A 23,599-nucleotide genomic window follows, 5' to 3' on the forward strand; every position below is an offset into this window, starting at 1 on the left:
TGGCCACACGTATGGATCAGATACTCAGTTACAGTAGCAACCATCCTAATGCCCACAAATGGAGCTGCATCAGGGCACTATTTAAATGCGCCACAACATACTGCAGCATTGGGGTAGGCAATGGGCTTGTGGTAATATTGCTGGATTGTTAATCTAGAGACTCAGATAATGTTCTGGGGACCTGGGTTTGAATCCTGCCAATGACAGGTGGTGGAATTTGAACTCTATATATATCTGGAATTAACAGCCTAATGATGACTGTGAATCCATTGTCAATTGTTGGAAAAACCCATCTGGTTTACCAATGTCCTTTAGGGCAGGGAAACTGCCATCCTCACCTGGTCTGGTCTACATGTGACTGCAGATCCACAGCAAAGTGGTTGACTCTGAACTGCCCTCTGGGCAATTAGGGATGGGCAATAACATGCTGCCTGGCCAGTGATACTCTCATCCAGTGAATGAATTTAAAAAAAAACCCCAGAATTGTGCAAAGCAGAAGAGGAGCACCTGTACAGAGTCTTCAAAAGAAATGGGAAAAAAGCACAATCTACCATTATCTCTGAGACAGACCACAACAGAAAGGCACAATACGACCCGTCTCACTAATCACCATACCGTACAATCAAGGACATTTCAGAGATGGCCACAAGACTACTCACACTCTTAGGCATCAGGGTAGGCCACAAACTAACAGTCACCCTTCGACATCTACTAACAAATGTAAAGGATCCCATACCCAAAACCAACAAAAAACTGGTGTAATATACATGCAAGGACTGTGAGAAACACTACACAGGCCAAACCAGAAGAAAAATGACAGTACGGATACATGAACACCAATTAGCGACCCAAAGACACAACCAATTTATCACTACACACCAACGAGGGACACCAGTTCGACTAGGACAGCACATCCATAAATTGCACCGGCCAAAGAGAGACACACCAGGGAACTCCTGGAGGCCTGGTATTGTAATTGGAACTCCATCAACAGACACATGTACCCTGTGTACAAACCAATGAGAAACAGAACCCGAAGTGGTACCAAACCCCCCAACAAACCGAGGCATATAAACAACAAGTGGAACAGAACACCGACGCTTCACTGGGGGTGCACTGACGATGTTACCGAGCAAGGGGGACAAAACGTTTGCAACCAAAACTTCCAGCTCAGCGAGCATGTCTACAACTTTGTTAAACTCTGTTTTCCCTCCACACGTGCTGCCAGGCCTGCTGAGTTGTCCCAGCAATTTGTTTTTGTTTATAATCATTGTCAATGACATCAAGGTCTTAGTCTGCAGAGCACTGAAAGCTGGTGAAATGGTGACATAACAAGAGCATTTGTCACACCTATTGTAAAGTGTCAACAGGGCTTTGGTCACAGTAGTTACCGAATGGTTCCTTGGGTTTTCCTGTCTGTGATTCCTTGCTGAACTTGTTGAGCAGTTTTGTTACTTCCTGGTGTCTGTAAGAAATACACATTAATCACTGAGATATGTCAATATGAAAAATGGGTTGATTAATTTTTCCACTTTACAAGTTGCTGTGTTACTGTCTGCGCTGATCATGAGGGATTGATTTTCTGATATACAAATTCAAGATTAGCATAATTAGCAGCTAGGGCTCTGGTGGTGCAATGGTAATGTCCCTACCTCTGGGTTCACATCTCGTGTGACATGTGCCTTTAGTAGGGATTTGGTCTGTCCTGGTTCTCTTCAAGATGGATGTTGTTATTCTAGTGCTGAGGTGTCTGCTCATGAAAAGCTTTGCATTTAAAAAAAAATAGACAAAAACAAGCATGAGTAGGTGGAGTCAGGCTCACACAGGCCCAGGGTTTTGGTTTTGCTTTGAAGTTGAAGGGTTTGGAGTTGAAGCTGCTAGATACAGCTCTGTCTCTGCTGCTGATGCTGCTGCAAAAGCTCGAGTGCTCTCTCTGCTGCTAGACTCATTCTGTCAGTGTTCCTTCTCCTGGACCGAAGGAGACAGCAAGTGAGAGAAATCTGTTTTCTAGTACAATCAAGGAAATAGACTCGTGCACATTTCCCATCCATGGCAGTAAATAAGCAGATTACAGCTACTGGAAGCTACCTTTCCTGTAGCACTGGCCTTTGAGGACGACTCTGCTGAAACAGAATAGTAACAAGCCACACAATAGAAGAATTATAGCAAGCATTGTGCTCACCAGCACCTTATGAATCAACACTCTTGCTAAACCAGCAAAACATTGTACATCTCAAATACCAGACACTTACTGTATTATCGCAATGTCTGAGTACTCAGTTGAGGTGCAAGTGAGAAGAATCTCAACTGGGAAGTTGTTATTCAGGGCAAAGTTGATTATTTAAGTGATGTATAATGTTAATAAAGTATCACAGCAATATAATATGCTTTTATTACTTCATGCATGTCTATACATTGATGATGTGAACTTCTTGATCAACGGGAATATTGGATTAACCAGTACACTCATGATTCCATAGACGTTGGGTTAATAAAAAGTTGGCTATAAAACTTTATGAAGCTTTTGTTCACCAAACTACTGGGAAGGACAATTACCAACTCAGTATTTTTCTCAATTTAGAGAACCTCAGAGAGCTGGGAGGCTGAATGACGGGATGCTGGACTGAACCAGTAACACAATTCTCATTCCACTGGATTCTTGCCAGCTCCTTCTATCAGGCATATCTCTCCCTCCTCCACCAAACAACTCCATACTGCCTGGAATTAAACAGAATGGAACTGAGACTGTTTCCAGCTTTGTCAGAATTGAGTGAAGATATTTTTAATCACTCTGACACAAAGGGTGTTCTCAAAATTAAATGAGCATATTAAAATTAATGCACCAGGCCCTGTTTGCCAAATAAAAAGTATATCTAATTAATGCAGAATTATAGAAGAATCTGTGTTCTGGGTTCCTTGATGCTCATAGTGGTCAAGAGAACATCAGAGTAGATATCAATAACAGCAATAGTCTTACCTGCATTAGATTGTGTGTTCAAGGCTCACTGCAGGGATTTGAGCCATGATGTCAGGCTAACCATTCAGTTTGGTACTGAGGGAGTGCTGCACTGTCAGCAGCACGGCACTTTGGTAAAACTACTTAAGCTGTGGTCGTGTTTCCCCTCTGAGATGCAGAAAACAGTTGTATTCTCACTTAGCCACAGCACTCATCCATTGACGATCAGTAAATAAATTCAGTTTATATAGTTCACTGATCTTAGCTTTCCCAAACTAACCATTGCATCATGTGTAATAACAATGACTACATTTAGAAAGCACTTCATTGGCTGCCAAGTAAATTAGGACATTCTGAGGGGATGGGAGGGAACTTTGGAACAGGAGTAGGCCATTCAGCCCCTCCAACTCACTCTGCCATTTTGTATATTCGAGCCTCAAACACTTCAGTGTCTTTCCCTATACTACTATCAGAACTTGTGAAGGCATCAGTAATCAAGAATCTATCAATCTCCACACTGAACACGTTCAAAAACTGAGCTTCCACATTGATCAGGGATGGAGAATTCAAAGATTCATAACACTCCGAGTAAAAGAGAAACTTGTCCTTATCTCAAATCTAGGTGGCATCACTCTTATTTTTAAATTGTGCCAAAGACAGAAATTGCTGGAAAAGCTCAGCAGGTCTGGCAGCGTGTGTGGAGAGAAACAGAGTTAGTGTTTTGGGTCGAGTGACCTTCCCTGTGTCCCCTGGTTCTAGACTCCACAACCAGGCCAAACATCTGACCTAGACTGACGCTGTCTACCCTTTCAATTATTTTGTAGGTTTTGATGAGATCAATGGGGTTATAAATCCAATCACTGTGTTTGTTTGAGAGGGATAGTGGGAACTGCTGATGCTGCAGAATCCGAGATAACAAGGTGTAGAGGTGGATGAACACAGATGCAATCCGACCCCACCACCAAAGACATTTTTCCTCCTCACCCTTATCTGCTTTCCGGAGGGACCACTCTCTTTGTGACTCCCTTGTCCGCTCCACATTCTCCTCCAGCCCTACCACACCTGGCACTTTCCCCTGCAACCGCAGGAAGTGCTACACCTGCCCCTACACCTCCCCCCCACCCCCATCCCAGGCCCCAAGAAGGCTTTCCACATCAAGCAGATGTTCACCTGCACATCTACTAATGTGGTATACTGTATCCGCTGTTCCAGATGTGGCCTCTTCGACATCGGGGAAACCAAGCGGAGGTTTGGGGACCGCTTTGCAGAACACCTACGCTTGGTTCGCAACAAACAACTGCACCTTCCAGTCGCGAACCACTTCAAATCCCCCTACCACTCCTGGGGTGACATGTCCATCCTGGGCCTCCTGCAGTGCCACAACAATGCCACCCGAAGGTTGCAGGAACAGCAACTCATATTCTGCTTGGGAACCCTGCAGCCCAATGGTATCAATGTGGATTTCACAAGCTTCAAAATCTCCCCTCCCCCTACTGCATCCCAAAACCAGCCCAGCTCGTCCCCACCTCCCTAACCTGTTCTTCCTCTCACCTATCCCCTCCTCCCATCTCAAGTCGCACCACCATTTCCTACCTACTAACCTCATCCCGCTCCTTGACCTGTCCATCCTCCCTGGACTGACCTATCCCCTCCCTACCTGCCCACCTACACTCAGCTTTATTGGCTCCATCTCCACCTCTTTGATCTGTCTGTCTCCTCTCCATCTATCTTCTCCTCTATCCATCTTCTATCTGCCTCTCCCTCTCTCCCTATTTATTTCAGAACCTCCTGTCCCTCCCCTATTTCCATGAAGTGCCTAGGCCCGAAATGTCAGTTTTCTTGCTCCTGTGGTGCTGCTTGGCCTGCTGTGTTCATCCAGCTCTACACCTTGTTATCTCACTGTCTTTGTTTGCGTTAGCTTAACTCTTGAATAATTCATTTTCTTACCTTCTGTCATGTAGATTTGCAACCTGAAGTTTCTCACTCCTGTCCTTCAAAACTTGCTATTTCATATATCTCAGCATCATTTCTTTGAGCTGCATGACAGTTGCTAAAATATTAGACAGACTGAAGTCAGCAATATATGAAACTAACATCGCCAAGCAGCCTCTGGGTTAGAGAGAAAAGATGGGCTTTTAAAGCACCAGGCTTCTCAAAATTCTTTAAGCTATGAAGATGTTTTTGAAATCTAGTCACTGTTGTAAGGTAGGAAATGTGGCAGCCATTTTTCACTCAGCAAGCTCCCACAAACAACAATATGATCATATCCAGGCAATCTGGTTTCATCACAGATATCACAGAATCCCTACAGAGTGGAAACAGGCCCTCAAACCCAAAAAATCCACACTGACCCTCATAGCATCCCATCCAAACCCATTCCCCTTCGACCCAACTAATCCAAACACCCCTGAACACTACAGGCAATTTGGCATGGCCAATCCACCTAGCCTGCACATCTTTGGACTGTGGGAGGAAACCAGAGCACCCAGAGGAAACCCACACAGACACGGGGAGGATGTACAAACTCCACACAGACAGAGGGTGGAATCGAACACAGGTCCCTGGTGCTGTGAGGTAGCAGTGCGAACCACTGAACCACCTTGCTGCCCATAATTGAAATTTCACCACCTCTCACAGTGGGATTTGAACTCATGTCACCAGGACCCAGGGGTTTTGGATTGCTACTGCAGTAACGTAACAACTGCACCACTCAATCTGGTTTGTGCAGCATTGATCCGGTGACAGTGGGCAGGGATAGCTCCCTCATACTGTTCTTCAAAATAGTGTCACAGGATCTTTTACATTCCCTCACACAGGCAAAGCGGGACCCGATTTTAACAACTGACCCACTTGTGGCGCAATGGTAGTGCCCTTATCTGTGGACCGGGAGGCCAGGTTCAAGTCTCACCTGCTCCAGAGGTGTGTGATAACATCTCTGGGCCGACCGATTAGAAAAGTAGGTTAGATTAACGAAACATTTCAGCCTTCACACTTTGCGTTCATCAGCGTGGCACTCCCTCAGTACTGCACGGGAACGTTGGCATGGACTTCTGTGCTCATGTCCTGGGGAGTGGGACTTGAGCCCAGAACCTTACGATTCAGGGGAAAACGTGCTACCAACAGGGCTGCTGCTGCCGTGACTATGTTTGGATTAGAGGTTGGTGTAATGTTGTATCTTCAATATCAGCTGCACAGCGACCTATTAAACCAATGCCACCTCTGCACCTCTCAAGGTGGGGCAATGGCGTGAGATGTTCCTGTCAGGACGTGAGCTTGCCACCGGGAACACAGACAAACTGAGGACAAACCTGTGCGTTTTGCCTTGCTTCGCGAGATCCAGCGGGGTCAGCCCATCCTTGTTCCGTAGCTGGAGGAGAGGGATGCCAGCTCCCGTTGCCAGCAGCCAGCAAATGGCAGCTGATCCTGTCTGAGCCGCCACGTGCATGGGAGTCATGCCCCATGTGTCAGCCGCATCGACTCGGCACCTCTGGGCGAAAAGACAAGATTATTAATGAGGGAACTTAAACGGAGATTGCTGGAAAAGCTCAGCGTCCGCCGAGAGAAAACTCAGGTCCAAGGAAAGGACACCAGACCGGAAATGTTAACTCTGCTTTCTTTCCACCAACTGTGAACAGACATCAGAGAGTTAACATTTCAGGTTGAGCGACCCTTCCTCAGAACTCTTCTGATTTCTCCCCACAGACCCGCTGAGCTTTTCCAGTAATTTCTGTTTTACTTTCTGATTTAGAGCATCCGCACCTCTTTTTGGTATTTATTCGTTGGTTCCTTCAGTTGGAGAGCGATGCAGAGAGACATCAAAAGTGTGCGTTCGATCCCCTGCACTTGCTGAGGTCACCAGGAAGAGCTCTCCTTCTCAATCTCTCCCCTTGCCCGAGGCATGGTGACCCTCAGGTGAAACCACCACCAGTCACCTCTCTTTAATGAGAGAGCGGCCTTGTCGTTCCGTAAGACTATGGCAACTTTCCTAAACCTCCTTTTAGAGGTTTACGAAACCAGCAGGGGTATAGATAGAGTTAATGGAAGGTGTTTTTTCCCTAGGATGAAGAATTTCAAGGCAAGGGGGCACATTTTTAAGGTTAGAAGAGAGAGATTTTAAAAAAGATATCGTGGGCAATTTTTTTCACACAGGTTTGCATGTTGAATGAACTTCCAGAGAAAGCGGTAGGTGCTGGTACAGTTACAATGTTTAAAAGGCATTTAGATATGTACATGACTAGGAAAGGTTTGGAGGGATATGGGCCAGGAGCCGGCAGGTTGGACTAGTTTAGTTTGGGATGATGATTGGAGTAGGCTGGTTGGGCCAAAGGGTCTGTTTCTGTGCTGTATGATTCGATGAATCTGTGTCTTCTTCCTTCATTTTTTTTTGTTTGGGGGTGGGGGGGTGCGGTTGTGGGAGGAGGGTGCAGAGAAATGAGAGGGCTGCCTCCTTTATGTTGGAAAAATGCTTTTTCTAACTGACTACCATTAGAAGAATTGATCTATTTACTTTAAAACATTAACTTAATATACATCATTTAGCAACAGGTTTGGTCCATATAGACTCATTTGGGAGCGAATCTCAAAGGGAGCAGTCTGGTGAAAAAGGACTGATCCAACATCCTCCAGCTGACCTTGTTTGGCAGTAAGTAACTTTATGATGACAGAGGTTAGGGGTCAATGGTTGTCAGGACCCAGCGCAAAACAAAAGGAAATCAGTCAACAGCAACTCTTACGGTAACTTAAGAGCCATTGTGCAGGACCAGCCCAGTCTGGTGTAACCCAGAGGCACACAGCCAGATTGCTGCACACCATTCACAAGTAGGAACACTGACAGTACAGATACAGGCAGCGATGGGATGAATTGGCAAGTGAGTAGAGGATTACTACAGTCTCTACTGTGTAACTGGATATCAGCCTGGACCGTTTCTCCCTACTGAGCGAAAATTGGCAAAAACTAACTTCCAAAAGCAAACTGCTGCAAACACAAATATACCAACGCTACAAGAAATCCAGGGGAGAAAAGTATACGAAAAATTGGTGAGCTCTTTCCAAGAGATAGCAGCAGCGCAATGAAATGAATGGTCTCCTGCAATGAAAGATTCCATATCAAAGCCAAAAAAACTACAAAATACAGGCTACAACTGTACCTATTGGTGGGAATCTGAAATACAGCTGTATTTGAGGTGGCAAACCACACAACGTCAAAATGTACTTGATGAGCACTCGAAATGATCCAGGGTATGGGTCTGGTGATGTAGAGTGTAGACAGGTCAGTGGACGAATGGATGGGCTGAAGGGCTTTTTAATGAGCTATTCTATTGCACAGACCATATCTGCACTGGAAACCTTCCACAGGAGGTTCAGACTGAGCTCCTGGTGCCGGTCTTCTTGGTGGAAGATTACTCACCGCACCTCTCAGCAAATATCTGATGACGTCCTCGTTGCCAATGGAGACCGCAGTGTGCAGAGGAGTCTGCAGAAACCTGTCCGGCTCACGGAAATCAAACCGACCCATTTCTTCAAGGTAACGGATAGCGACTCTGCAAGCGGAGACAGAGTGGAATCACGAGTTGATGGGGAGCAGGCACCAACCAAAACGAGGGTTTCACTAAAGTAACAACCTTGCATTCACATATAGCGCCCTTAACACAGTGCCACGTCAGCAGTGGTTCACCGAACGATCATCAGGCAACAGCAGGCACTGAGTCACTGAAGGAGAACCAAAGAGCTTTGGTTTTAAGGAGTGTCATTTTTACTTTCGCTTATGGGATGTGGGCATCGCTCGCTGGGCCAGCACTAATTGCCACAGTTCTGAGGAAGGGTCACTGGACCTGAAACATTAACTCTGTCTTCTCCTTCACAGATGCTGCCGACCTGCTGAGCTTTTCCAGCAACTTTGTTTTTGTTACTTATTGCCCCGTCCCTAGTTGCCCTAAAGAAGGTGCTGGTGAACTTCCTTCTGGAATCGCTGCAGTCCAAGTGCTGCAGATAGACCCACAATGCCCGTAGGGAGGGGATGCCAGGATTTTGACCCAGCAGTGAAAGAACGGTGATACACAGCAAACATTTTTAATCAACCAGCAGCTATGGGACCAGAAGTGTGCAGGTTGATCAAATATTCCGGATAATCAAGAGGTAACACAAAACCTCAGTAAACCCTGACCAAGAGAGGCTTCAAGACATCAACATCCCTCAAAACATTATGTAAAAACATCCTAAAATCATGTAAAAGATACACAGAAATCTAATGCAGGGGCTTACACGTCACTATTATACATTATAGGTGGCACGGTGGCTCAGTGGTTAGCACTGCAGCCTCACAGCGCCAGGGACCCAGGTTTGATTCCACCCTCGGGCGACTGTCTGTGTGGAGTTCGCACATTCTCCCTGTGTCTGCATGGGTTTCCTCCAGGTGCTCAGGTTTCCTCCCACAGTCCAAAGGGTACAGCTTAGGTTGGATTGGCCATGCTAAATTGCCCAGGGATGTACAAATTAGATGGGTCAGCCTGGGAAATGCAGGGTTATGCGAATGGGGTGGGATGATCTTTGGAGGGCCAGCGAGACTCGATGGGCTGAATAGTCTGCTTTCACTTTGTAGGGATTCTAAATGACTTGCATTATAAATACTCGGTATTTGAGATATATAATTTTTGCTGATTTATAAGAGTGCCAGATGATAAGGTGCCGGTTAAAACAAAGTTTGCTGTATTTCCAAGTCAGGATGGTGAGTGGCTTGGAGGGGAACTTGCAGGGGGTGGTGTTCCCATGTATCTGCTGTCCTTGTCCTTCTAGATGGAACTGGTCATGAGTTTCGAAGGTGCTGTCTGCAGATCTTTGGTAAATGGTACATACTACTGCTACTGAGAGTCGGTGTTGAGGGGAGGTAGTGCCAATAGAACAGGCTGTTTTGACCTGGATGCTGTCAAGTTTTTGCAGTGCTGCTGGAGCTTCATCCATCCAGGCAACTGGGGATATTCCATCACAGTCGAGACCTGTGCCTTGTAGATAGAAGACAGGTTCTGGGATGTCTAAGTGGAATTCGCTGATTTTTCTGTGAATCAGGAGGAGGAGGATCCAGAGATAGCGAGGGGTGATGCCACAAAGTGACAGGAAACCAACGATGAGAATTCCTCCTCCTTCCTTATCTGCTAACTCAACCCCAATACATAACGGAGATACTGAAATTCCCCCAATATCGCCACTCGCTGTAATTTCCCTGCACAGCCCATTCTGAATCAATAAAAGTGCCTGAGGTTGGGAGTTTTCTGGGTGGCCAGAAAATGATGTAAAATCTACAAGGATTGATGCCATACTTACACACTGCCACCAGACACAGCCTGGTGAAGGGCAGTCTTCCCTTGGTTATCCAGTGCTGCCACATTCGCCCCTTTCTTCACCATTTGATGCACAATGCACAGTGCCCCACGCCTGGAGTGAGCAAGGAAGAAGAGGCCCTGGTTTGAGTCATTTTGCACGTACAGCTGGGAGTAAACCTACAAAAAAAATGGGGGAGCTAGGACGAGAGAGAGGACAGAGGCAGAGAGAGGGGGGCACAGACAGAGAGAGGAGGACAGAGGGAGGGAGGGAGGGAGGGAGGGAGGGAGAGAGAGAGAGAGAGAGAGACAGACACAGAGGGAGAAACATAGAGAGGGGAAGATAGAGAAAGAGGAAGATGGAGAGACTGACATACAGTGAGAGTGAGACAGAGAGACATAGGGATGGATACAGATAAAGACAGAAGCTCTTCTTTCGAGTTCATCAGCTAATAGGTATTGCAAATGGAATGTTGTCCTTTATTTCAAAGGGAATGGCGTATAAATGTAGGAATGTTTTGCTAATACTACATAAGACAGTAGTTAGATCACAGTTGTAATACTATAAAGAGTTTTGTGCCCCTTATCTAAGGAAAGATATACTGGCATTGTTGGCAGTCCAGAGAAGATTCACTCAGCTAATACCAGGTATGGAGAGAATATCTCATGAGGAGCGACTGAGTAGGTTGGGCCCGTATTCATTGGAATAGACAAGATTCTGAGAAGATTTGACAGGAGAGATGTGGAAAGGTTGTTTCCTCCTGTGGGAGAGTCTGTGACCACAGGATATAATCTTAGAATAAGGGGCTGCACATTTAAAACAGAAAAAAGAGGAATCCCTCTCTCATGGAATTATTTTAATATGTGGGATTCCTTATCACAGACGATACTGAGGTTGATTCATTCAGTATATTTAAGGCTGTGATAGATGGGTTTTTTACATCAGTGAGGGAATCAAGGGTTATGGGAAAAGGGCAGGAAAGTGGCGCTGAGGATCATTAGATCAACCATGATGACAGTGAGTGGCACAGCAGACTTTATGGGCTGAATGGCCCACTTCTGCTCCTAGGCTTATGACCCTCTGGTGTGGAAATCCAAAATAACAGGAAGGAATCTTGAGATTAGTCAGAACATTCAGAGGTGAAGAACTTCTGCACAGAGCAGTGGACATCTGGAACCAGAGTCGGTGACAACACAAGTCAGTTTTAAATTTGATCACAGAGGGGAATTACATATTTTTTTTTCTGCAGCAAAGATAGTAAGGAATATAGAGCAAAGGCGAGTAGGCTCAAGATGCAGATCAGTCATGACCGAATTGAAGAGTGGAACCAACTCTAAATGCCAAATGACCAACCATTTGCTCTTCTGTACCTACGTTTGTGAAAATGAAGAGTAAACTGTTCTGACAAAGGTCTCTCACAGGCTGTCTGAATGCTATTTAATACTCCAAATGTGACATTCCACCTTATGAGCCTCCCTGAGGCAGTACTGTTTGCAGCATGAGCAAATAGTCCTGTTAGTTACCCTGGAAACAGCTGGCAGCCATTTTGTTTGAATGTCTTCAGATGTTACATGGCTGCTGGCTCCCTCTGCAGGAATTCTTACTCACCTACAGGCAAAATGAAAGGGTGTCTCTCCTGCATTGTTGGGAATATTACTGTCTGCCCCATGTTCCAGTAGCAGGTACGACAAAGCTTTGTGGCCACGGTATGCTGCATGGTGAAGTGGCGTGAACCCATGCCAGCCTCAAGAGAGAGACAGAGAAAGAATCAGTGTTACTGAATGCAGCAAATACAAGGCAAACAGGGAGCTACAGTATACTTGCCTCAGAGTAACAAGGTTCTGGGCTCAAGTCCTAGGTTCAAACATCACAATCAAGTTGACACTTGGGTGTGGTACCGAGGGAGTGCTGCACTGTTGGAGGTGCCATCCTTCAGGTGAGATGTTAAACTGAGGTAGCCCCTACCTATGAACATGGCATTATTTTGAAGACCAGCAGGGTATTCCCTAACATAGAACAGTATGGCACAGGCCCTTCAGCCCACCATGCTGTGCCGACCTATTATTTTTAGAAATCTGGGCTCGTCCGGGATTTGAACCCAGGACTTCTTGCATGTCAACAATGCCCAAGACCCTAAGCGAAAATCACACCCCTAGATCAACGAGCTGTCTACCACATCACAAGAAAAGACAGATTCTCTGATCATTACTCAATGGCTGTTGGTGGGAGCTTGCTGCCCGGTTTTGTATGTTATAACAGCATCTATATTACAGAAAGGACATAATTGGCTGTGAAGTGCAACACCAACACATGCCTTTCTTTTTTGGGATACACGGAGTCTATTTTCTCAGCCCAGGTAAAAGGACTTGTAACAACATAAGAACTAGGATCAGGAATTGGTCGTTAGGCCCTTCAAACCGGACTGCCATTCAATAAGATCATGGCTGATCTTTTCATTGAATTCAGATCCACTTACCCACATTCTCACCCTATCCCTTAATTCCTTGATTGTTCAAACAAAATCTACCTTAGCTTTAAAAACGTTTACTGAAGCAGCATCGACTATTTCACTGGGCAAGGAATTCCACAGATTAACAACCCTCTGGGTGAAGAAGTTCCTTCTCATTTTAGTCCTAAATCTGCTGCCTCTAATCATGAGGCTATGCTCTCTTGTCTCAGCTTCACCTGCCAGTGGGAACATCCTCTCTACTTCTATCTTAACTATTCCCTTCATAATTTTATATGTTTCTATAAGAACCCCCCTCAATCTTCTGAATTCCAATGAATATAATCCCAATCTACTCAGTCTCTCCTCATAAGCCAACACCCTCAACTCAGGAATCAACCTAGTGACCCTCCTGTGCGCTCCCCCAGTGCCAGTAAATCCTTTCTGAAGTAAGGAGACCAAAACTGCACACAGTAATGATAAGACAGAGAGCCCAGTAAGTACCAGATATGTCCTGGCAACACTGATAGCCCCTCACTCTGAGAGAGGCTACTGCTCTGTTTTAATTGGGGGTAAACAGGGATAGAAAGCCGCCATGCTCTGCCTCTCATCTTGTTGCTAAGTGCTTGTGAGGAAGTGGAAAACTCTTTGCCAGAGCCTGGCTATTTCTGGCGTAAGATGTTAATCCTATTAGCATACAACACTGCCATCTCGTGATGAAAACTGAATTAGCAAAATGGGGTATGAGAAGTTTTAGAGATCAAAGATTTAAAGTGCATCCAATAACTTCTGGTTGATTCAAATTCATCTCATTCAATTTCACCTCTTAATTTAGACTTTTTGCCGCAAGGTGCAAACAGCGCTCAAACTAAATTCTCCCATTGCAAATAAAAAAGTGATCATCAACATTTTGCATTTAATGTAATGTCTTACAATCAGTAAATATTGAATTACATTAGCGAGTTTTGAGAACATTTGTAGCTCAGGTTGAGGTTCTGGATGTGAGTTTGCTCGCTGAGCTGGAAGGTTCGTTTTCAGACATTTCGTCACCTTTTTTTTTATTTGAAAAAATATACTTTATTCGTAAGATGTACAAAAAAAAACATATTTACACACCTACCCAGTCATGCAAGCCGCTCCGGGTTACCCAGGGGGTACATACACCAACTAAAGAAAAAAAAACAAAGAAGGAAAAAAAAACAAAGCAAAGAAAACACCCCGGCAGTCGTCACCCCGCACAGTCCCCGTGGGCCCCCTGACCAGTTGGGGAAGGCGCCAGCTGGGCCCAGTTACCAGATAGGGTTCTTATTCCTATTCTGGACGAGGGGTTTCATACGGTGGTCTTTCCCCACCGCGCCCTGGCGGCGGCTGCCCCAAGCTTTAGCACGTCCCTCAGCACGTAGTCCTGGACCTTGGAGTGCGCCAGTCTGCAACACTCGGTCGGGGTCAGTTCTTTCAGCTGGCAGACCAGCAAGTTGCGGGCAGACCAAAGACAGTCTTTCACCGCATTGATGGTCCTCCAGGCGCAGTTGACGTTGGTCTCGGTGTGCGTCCCAGGAAACAGCCCGTAGAGCACGGAGTCCCGCGTCGCGGAGCTGCTCGGGACGAACCTCGACAAATACCACTGCATCCCCCTCCAGACCTCCTGCGCATAGGCACACTCCAGAAGGAGGTGATCGACAGTCTCGTCCCCCCCACAGCCACCTCGAGGGCAGCGTGCGGTGGCGCAGAGATTCCGGGCATGCATAAAGGATCTCACTGGCAGAGCCCCTCTCACCACCAGCCAAGCAATGTCCTTGTGCTTGTTTGAAAGTTCTGGCGATGAGGCATTCTGCCAAACGACTTTGGCAGTCTGCGTGGGGAACCACACGACGGGATCCACCCTCTCCTTTTCCCGAAGGGTCTCGAGGATACTACGTGCTGACCACTGCCTGACGGCCTTGTGGTCAAAGGTGTTTCCCTTCAAAAATTTCTCCACGAAGGACAGGTGGTACAGAACGGTCCAACTACTCGGAGCGTTCCGCGGCAACGAGGCCAGGCCCATCCTCCGCAACACCGGGGACAGGTAGAACCTCAGTAAGTAGTGACACTTGGTGTTTGCGTACTGAGGATCTACGCACAGCTTGATGCAGCCACACACAAAGGTAGCCGTCAGGGCGAGGGTGGCATTCGGTACGCCCTTTCCCCCATTTTCCAGGTCTTTGTACATGGTGTCCCTGCGGACCCGGTCCATCCTCGACCCCCAAATGAAGTGGAAGATGGCCCGGGTGACTGCAGCGGCGCAGGTCCAGGGAATAGGCCAGGCCTGCGCCACATACAACAGTACCAAAAGCCCCTCACACCTGACAACCAGGTTCTTACCCGCGATGGAGAGGGACCGGAGCGTCCACCTGCCCAGCTTCTGCTTCAATTTGGTGATACGCTCCTCCCAAGTCTTAGTGCACGCCCCAGCTCCACCAAACCAAACACCCAGCACCTTCAGGTAGTCTGTCCTGACGGTGAAGGGGATGAAGGAGCGGTCGTCCCAGTTCCCGAAGAGCATGACCTCCCTCTTACCCCTATTGACTTTGGCACCCGAGGCCAGTTCAAACTGGCCGCAGATGTCCAATAGTCTACTCACCGACCGACGATCGGTGCAGAAGACGGCGACATCATCCATGTACAGGGAGGTCTTGACCTGAAGGCCTCCGCTGCCTGGGATAGTCACGTCCTTCCTGATGGAGGCGGCGAAGGGCTCCACACAGCACACACACAAGGCAGGAGAGAGCGGGCAGCCCTGCCTGACTCCAGATCTAACAGGAAAACTGTCTGATTCCCACCCATTGATTGAGACTGCGCAAACGATGTTGGCATAGAGCAGCCGGATCCAATTGCGGATGCCCTCCCCGAACCCCAATTTGGAGAGGACGTCCCTCATGTAAGCATGAGAGACCCTGTCGAAGGCCTTCTCCTGGTCCAGGCTGATGCGGCAGGCGTCCACCCTCCTGTCCTGCACATAGGCGATCGTATCCCTGATGAGCGCGAGGCTCTCAGCGATCTTCCTGCCCGGCACAGCACAGGTTTGGTCAAGGTGAATCACCGACTCCAGGACAGACCTGAACCGGTTGGCTATGACCTTGGCCAGGATTTTGTAGTCCACGTTCAAAAGTGAAATGGGACACCAATTCTTAATTTCTTCCCTCTCCCCCTTCCTCTTGTAAATGAGGGTGATGATGCCCTTCCTCATGGACTTGCACATTTCCCCTGCCCGAAGCGCACTATCGTACACCTCCAGCAGGTCCTGGCTGACCAGGCCCCTCAGAGCGGAATACAGCTCGACCGGTAAGCCGTCGCTTCTGGGAGTCCTATTCCTCTCCAAGGACTTGAGGGCTCTGGTCAGCTCGTCCAGGGATATCGGCCGGTCCAGCCACTCCCTCGTGCCGTCGTCTAAGACCTCCGTGATAGACGACAGGAACGACTCAGAGGCCGTGCTGTCCGTGGGCTTCGTGTCATGCAGTCTGGCATAGACGGATCTGCTGATCCTCAAAATGTCGGGCTGAGACGAAGTCACCGAGCCGTCGTCCTCCTTCAGCCGGCTAAGCACAGAGCTCTCTTTGTGCACCTTCTGAAAGAAGAAACGCGAGCACATCTCGTCCAGCTCCACGGAGCGGACCCTGGACCATAAGATTATCCGGGAGGCCTCCGCGGCGAAGAGCAAGGCTTGCTGGCCCCTCACCTTGCGGAGGTCCTCCGTGACATCGACCCCCATCAACTGCAGAAGGAGCAGGTTCTGCACCCTTTTCTGGAGTCGCAACAGCTTTCCCCGTCTCTCTCTCGCCTTCTGAACACCCTTGAGGACAAAGAACCTCTTGATGTTCTCCTTCACCGTCTCCCACCAGTCGCCTGGAGACTCAAAGAGGGGTTTCACGGTTCTCCAACCGGCGTACTCCCTCTTAAGCTCCTCGACGTTCTCTGGGGTCAACAGAGTCGTGTTGAGCTTCCACGTCCCCTTGCCAGCCGGCTGGTCGTCCTGTAAGTGACAGTCGGCCAGCAGGAGGCAGTGGTCAGAGAAGAACACCGGCTCGACGCCGGTGGACCTGACCGAGAACACCCGTGACACAAACAGGAAGTCTATCCTTGAGCGGATAGACTCGTCTGGTCGCGACCAGGTGTACCTCTGCTGCGCTCCATCTGCAGGGGTGCTGAAGACGTCGAGCAACTTGGCGCCCTTCACCGTGCCCATCAGGAATCTGGACGTGACGTCCAGTTGACTCCCCCCACCCCGCTGTCCCCACGCCGGATCTTCCATCTGCATCGATGATGCAGTTGAAGTCTCCGCCTAGGATGACCGGCCTGGATGTAGCCAGCAGGGGTGGAAGCCGCTGCAGGACGGCCAACCGCTCACTCCGTACCGCTGGGGCGTAAACGTTGATCAGCCTCAGGGGAGCGTTCCTGTAGGTGACATCAGCCATTAGGAGGTGGCCCCCCCCCCCCACCACCTCCTGAACTTGAGAGATGGTGAAGTTGCGCCCCCGCAGCAGAATAGCCAGGCCCAAGGAGCGACAGTCGTTACCCCCTGACCAGAGCGAAGGCCCACAGGTCCGGGCGCCGGACCATTTCCCGTACCTGCCGAGGTGCGGTATCCCGCACTCCTGCAGAAACAGGAGGTCCGTCTCGATGGTGGTCAGGTAGGCCAACGTGGATACACATCTTGCGGTGGACCTGACACTGCGCACATTAATGCTCGCAACTCGTACCCATATTGTGGGCAGTGACCGCAGAACCCTCCCCAAGTCCAAGGTCCAGCCCCTCCATCTGTCCCTTCATGCCCATTGCCTGGGCTAACTGCTGGACGCTCTCCGGGCTCAGGAAACCTACCGTGCTGCCTTTCGGGTGGCATCCCCCCGTCAGGGGTGCGGAGGCAGGAGGGTCCGGCTCCGGGTCAGGCTGGGGACGTGCTGTTTCCTCCTTCCCGCCTGGAAGTTCCGGGGGCCCTCCAGTGCCCCAGCAGCACTTGACTGGGTGTCGGAGGGAGCCTCAGGACGCCTCCCGTCACCTGGAAGCGGGGTGCTGCTTTCCTTCTCCCTCGAGATCTTTAACTTCTGCTTCGGGCGGGCCCTCTCCGAATCCCCCTTGTCAGAGGAGCTCTTATAGCCTCCCTGTAGCTGCCTCTTCCCGCCTGATGGTTGCGGATCCTGGGCCCGTCGACGCACCTTCCTCCTCGCTTTCTGGACCGTTGTCCACTCCCCTGGGTCACCTGTTGCCGCCTCCATCGACTCTGGGTTGTCGGGGGGGGGGGGGGGAAGCACAGCCTGCAGGGGTGCTTTGCTGGCCTTGGGCCCATCCTGCGGGGCTGGGCCCTCCTGCACGACCTGGCCCCCCTGCACATTAGTGGGGTCCTTGCTGGGCCCTGGTGCCTTCCTCTCCTCCGGGGGGGCTGGCCCCGCATTGCCCCTGCTGGCGACCTGGGCGTAGGCGGTCCCCCGCTGCGGGCATGCCCTATAGAGGTGGCCCGCTTCCCCGCAAAGGTTGCAGCTTTTCTCTTGTGGGCAATCCTTTGCAAGGTGTCCCTCCTCCCTGCAGATGGTGGCTTTGCAGTCGGCCGCCATGTGACCTGACCTACCAAAGGCATGGCAGACTTTAGGTTGCCCTACATAGGTCAGGTAGCCCTTGCTCCCGCCGATCGCCAAGCTGGACGGTGGGTGTACGACATTCCCGCCCGCGCCCATCCTCAGCGTCACCTTGACCTGCCTCTTACTCGTCCAGATGCCAAAGGGGTCCACCATGTCAGTTAGGTCCCCTCCCACCTTCACGTACCTTCCGAGGAAGGTCAGGACATCAACTGCTGGCACATGCGGGTTGTACATGTGTACAGTCACCATACGGCTCCTCTGTGCTAGCATCACAAACAGCGGGACAGCGGTCAATACAGAGAGGGGGCCCTCACCTCCTTTCTCCTTGAAAACCTCCAGGAAGCGTTCGCAAAGCTCGACACTCCTGAAGGTTACATCGTAAAAACCTCCTCCGGGGAAATCCTGCAGGCAGTAAATGTCCGCAGCAGCGAACCCACAACAGTCCAACAGGACCCTCTTCACGAAGAAGGTGCAGTCCACAGGTGCACCTTCATCCACCTTCTTCACAGAAACACGGATGGTGTTCCGGACCCCCTGACCTGGGGCACGAGCACTTGCTGCAGCCATCGTTGCAGGTTGGCTGCTCCCCTGAACCAGCGTTAGGCCGAAGCCAGCATTAAGATCCACTGGTCGCAAGGGTGCACAGCCAACCCGACATCCTCCTTTCACCTCCAAGACAGCACTCTCCTCCTCTCAGTCCACAACAGAGTGGGTCTTTATTTTGTTCCAGATGTAAGCTGGTTCATTGATCTTGAAGGTTTGTTCCCAGATGTTTCGTCACCATTCTAGGTAACATCAACAGTGAGCCTCCGATGAAGCGCTGGTGTTATGTCCCGCTTTCTGTTTATCTGGTCAGGCTTCCTTGGGTTGGTGATGTCATTTCCTGTGTTGGTGATGTCATTTCCTGTTCTTTTTCTCAGGGGATGGTAGATTGGCTCCAAATCAATGTGTTTGTTGATGGAATTCCGGTTGGAATGCCATGCTTCTAGGAATTCCTAGAAGGAAGCAACGCAGGAAATGACATCACCAACCCAAGGAAGCCTGACCAGATAAACAGAAAGCGGGACATAACACCAGCGCTTCGTCGGAGGCTCACTGATGATGTTACCTAGAATGGTGACGAAACGTCTGAAAACTAACCTTCCAGCTCAGCGAGCAAACTCACATCCAGATTGAATTACATTAGTCGTAAACAAGATGTCACCTCGTCTACCCTATAAAGCTCCAAGACCCCACTGTTCCTCTAACTCTACCTCTTGTCATTGGTGAGCATGCTTTGAGCTGTCTGGATTTTCAGCTCCGGAATTCCCTTCCAATACTTCCCTCTTTATCCCGCTTCAATCCTGGAAGATGCTTCTTAAACACCTACCTCTTTGAGCTTTTGTTACTCAATGAATACTTTGTTTGATAATAGCTCCTGCCATGTGACTTGGGACAATTTCTTACTTTCAAGGCTCTATAATTTTGGCATCATTAAGGACAGGATGTTCACACATTTATGCACATTTTTATTTTGTATAACCTAGTCCAGTGCAAAAATATCTTGAGCCAGTGTGTCAATTTTCAGATTGTACACACCTGAACCCCCACTAATGGCAGCCTGTTGTGGGTTAATACGGACCAGAAACTGAACTGGATCAGTTTGATAAATACAATGGTTACAAGAGCAGGTCAGAGCAGGGAACACTTCAGGGAGTAACTCACTTCCTGACCTTCCCAAAGCCTGTCCATCATTTACAAGGCACAGGTCAAGAGTGTGATGGAATACTCTCGACTAGCCTGGATGAATGCAGCTATAATGACCCTCAAGAAGCTTGACACCATTCAGATGAAAGCAACTCATTTGACCTGCACTCCATCCATCACATTCTACATTCACTCCCTCCTCTACTGATACACAGGGACAGCAGATTGCACCATCTCCGTGTGACCTTGCAACAACTAGCGACTTCTAAACTTGTGAACTCCACCATCTACAGGGACAAGGGCCGAGGGAATACCACGGCAAGCAAGTTCCCCTCAAGTCACTCACCATCCTAACTTGGGACAACGTTGCTGTTTCTTCACTGTCAAAATCCTGGAGCTCCGTCCCTAAAACACTGGTTGTGTCTATACCCCAAGGGCTGCAATGGTTCAAGAAGGCAGTTTACCACCACCTTCTCCAAGACAATTTGGAATGGACAATAAATGTCAGCCCAGTAAGTGACAGCAACGTCCTCCAGGCAAATTCTAAAAGAGGAATGGATTAATGTCATTACACTACTTAACAGATACGAGATTGCCTTGAGTCCTGTTTAATAGTTTCATTGGTTTGTTAAAATAACAAAACAATACAGCACAGGAACAGGCCCTTCGGCCCACCAAGCCTGCGCTGATTTCTAATCCTTATTTAGACCCACTACTTATTGCCCATACATGGTATCTATTCCTCTGTTCACATGTCTATCAAGATACACCTCAATACTTGCTTCCACCAACTCCACTGGCAGTGCATTCCAAGGATCCACCCTCTGGATGAAACGTTTTTCCTGCACTTCTCCCTTAAATTTCCCCCACTCACCTTGAACCCATGACCTCTTGTTTAGTTGACCTTTCCATCTTGGAAAAAAGCCTCTGACTATCCACTCTACCTGTGCCTCTCATAATTTTGTAGATGCCGATCAGGTCACCCTTAGCCTCCGTCTTTCCAGTGAAGACAATCTGAGTTTATCCAACCTTTCCCGACAATAAAGCCCTCCAGACCAAGCAACATCCTGGTAAACCTTCTCTACCCACTCTGCAAAGCATCCACATCCTTCTGGTGGTGTGGCAACCGGAGCTGCATGCAATATTCCAAATGGGGCCTAACTGACGTTTTGTACAAATGGAGAGCTGTAACAAAGAACAAAACATGAAAACAAGCTGAACAACTTGTAAAAATACTGCACATCTGTTGTAGGATCATGAGCATAGACTGGCAACAAGCTTCACCGGGATAAAACTAATAAAGGGACTTGAAACTTTAATTCTGTTTGTCTCTCCACAGATGCTGCCAGACCTGCTCAGTTTCTCCAGAATTCTGTGTTTATTTCAGATTTCCAACATCAGCAGTATTTTTTCGGTATTAATAAATTACGGTTCCTTGAGTGATAATCGGGAAATGAAAAACATTCGTACATTAAGTAGTGAATTCTCTCAGCAACATCTCCTTCTCCACAAAAGCAAAGTACTGCAAATGTTGGAAATCTAATTCGAAAATCAGCAAATGGTGAAACTACTCAGCAGGTTAGGCAGGCACTGCGAGAGAAACAGTGTTAAATTATCACGTTGATACTCTTTTAGCACTGTGAGCTGGAGTCATTGGATTGTGAATAACTCAGGGTCGTGCTCTCTCTTCTCAGTTCTGGAGTTCAGCAACGAAGGAACTGAAACTGGGATGTGCCTGGCATGCGAAGCTTTAGCAGAAAGCAAAAGGTAGCTGTATCCTCAGAGCCACGTGATAGCTGGTATTCCTGTGTCAGGCGGTCTGTTTGACGAGCACTCAGATTCAAATCCCATACCAGGTTGTGAAATCAAATATCAAGGACGACTCTCCAGTGCACTACTGAGGGAGTGCTGTCTTTCACATAAAGCATTAAACCGAGGCCTTGGTTTGAGTGCAATAAGACGATAGGGAATAGTAACAGGAGAAGGCCTTCCCGCCCCTTGAACCTGCTTTACAATTAAACAGGATCGTGACTGATCCGACATTCCTCATGTCCACTTTCCTGCACTTTTCCCATAACCTTTGATTCCCCAACTGGTCAAGAATCTCTCTATATCACCTTTCCATATACACAAGGACTCTGACCCCACAGCTCTCCATGGCAAGGAGTTCCAAAGACTCTCAATGCTCAGAGAGAAGAAATTCCTCCTCATCTCAGTAATAAATTGGCACCCCTTTATTGCAGGGCTATGCTCTCTGGTCCTAGACTCTCCCCAGAGGGGAAACATCCTCTCAGCATTTACCCTGTCAGGCCCCTTAAAAATTCTATATGTTTCAATGAGATCACCCCTCATTCATCGAAATTTCAGAGGGAAGAGGCAAAACCTGTTTAGCCTTTGCTCATAAGACAGTTTGTTGGTTGGTTCACCTAATGAAAGAGCAGTGCACCAATAGCTTGTATTTTTTAAATAAACCTGTTGGACTCTAACCTGGTGTCATGTGGCTTCTGACCTAAAATAACACTGGCAATTCGCACAGGGGTCATGCTGGCAGTCTCTCTGCCACAACATTGAAAGAATCAAACATTGGGATAAAAATGCGATTGTTGAGGCCACTACTTCTCAGATGAAATATTAAACAGACATCCCAACTGTCTGGTCATAGGATCACAGGACATACTTGGAGAGGAGGAAGTTTCCTTGGCAAAACCCCCTCTGAATTACTAATCCAGTGGCATCAGCCCCACACCAACCTCCACTATCACAGCTCTTCTTCCAAAATGATTTTTCAAATGTTTGTTTATCCGTTCATTAGATATGGACGTCGCTGACTGGGCCAGTAGTTTGTTCCCATCCCTAATTGCCCTGGAAAAAGTGTTACTGAGCCACCGTCACGAACCTCTGGCGTCTGGGATGGGGTAGAAAGAGGTGCATGTACATTCTCTCCATCACGTCTCCAGTTCTTTTGACAATCGGCTTAAAGTGTGACAACAAGGTGTCGAGCTGGATGAACACAGCAGGCCAAGCAGCATCATAAGAGCAGAAATGCTGATGTTTCAGGCCTAGACCCTTCTTCATTAAATCTGTGCCCCTTTTGGTGACCAACCCAGCTGCGAATAGAATCAAATCTTCCTTATGACCTGCCAAAAAATCTACATGATGTTCTACTCTTCTCCTTCATTCATTCATTCATAGGATGAGGGCATTGCTGACCAGGCAGCATTTATTGCCCATCCCTAATTGCCCAGAGCGCAGTTAAGAGTCAGTCACATTGCTGTGGATCTGGAGTCACATGTAGGCCAGACCAGGTAAGGATGGTAGTTCCCTTAACTAAAGGACATTAGTGAACCAGATGGGTTTTTCCTGACAATCGATTCATGGTCATCATTAGATTCTTAATTCCAGACATTTTGGATTCAAATTTCACCATCTGCCATGACGGCATTTGAACCTGGGTCTCTGGATTAACAGTCCAGCTGTAATACTACTAGGCCACTGCCTCCTCTAAACTGCAATTAAAGCTCTTTCCACACTGTGCCCATCAAACACTCACAGGAGAAGGACAGCACCTGCTACTGCAGCCCATTT

At 48.2% G+C, this 23,599-nt stretch overlaps 1 protein-coding gene across 3 annotated transcripts in view; it reads right to left on the bottom strand.

Moving 5' to 3' along the window:
- The window catches only part of si:ch211-223a10.1 (uncharacterized), a 47,796-nt gene that overhangs the window by 21,373 nt on the left and 2,824 nt on the right, over positions 1-23,599 (bottom strand). For 2 of the 3 annotated variants that reach the window (XM_048563777.2, XM_048563776.2), the window contains exons 2-6: positions 11,879-12,014; positions 10,274-10,384; positions 8,364-8,496; positions 6,265-6,443; positions 1,392-1,465 (exon numbers count right to left, since the gene is read on the bottom strand). In XM_048563777.2, coding sequence (XP_048419734.1) covers positions 1,392-1,465; positions 6,265-6,443; positions 8,364-8,496; positions 10,274-10,384; positions 11,879-12,014 — 633 coding nt within the window. The remainder of the gene's footprint in view (positions 1-1,391; positions 1,466-6,264; positions 6,444-8,363; positions 8,497-10,273; positions 10,385-11,878; positions 12,015-23,599) is intronic. The other variant, XM_048563778.2, reaches the window with a different exon arrangement.

Source organism: Stegostoma tigrinum, chromosome 37 (assembly GCF_030684315.1).
Source record: "Stegostoma tigrinum isolate sSteTig4 chromosome 37, sSteTig4.hap1, whole genome shotgun sequence".
NCBI classification, from domain to species: Eukaryota; Metazoa; Chordata; class Chondrichthyes; order Orectolobiformes; family Stegostomatidae; genus Stegostoma; species Stegostoma tigrinum.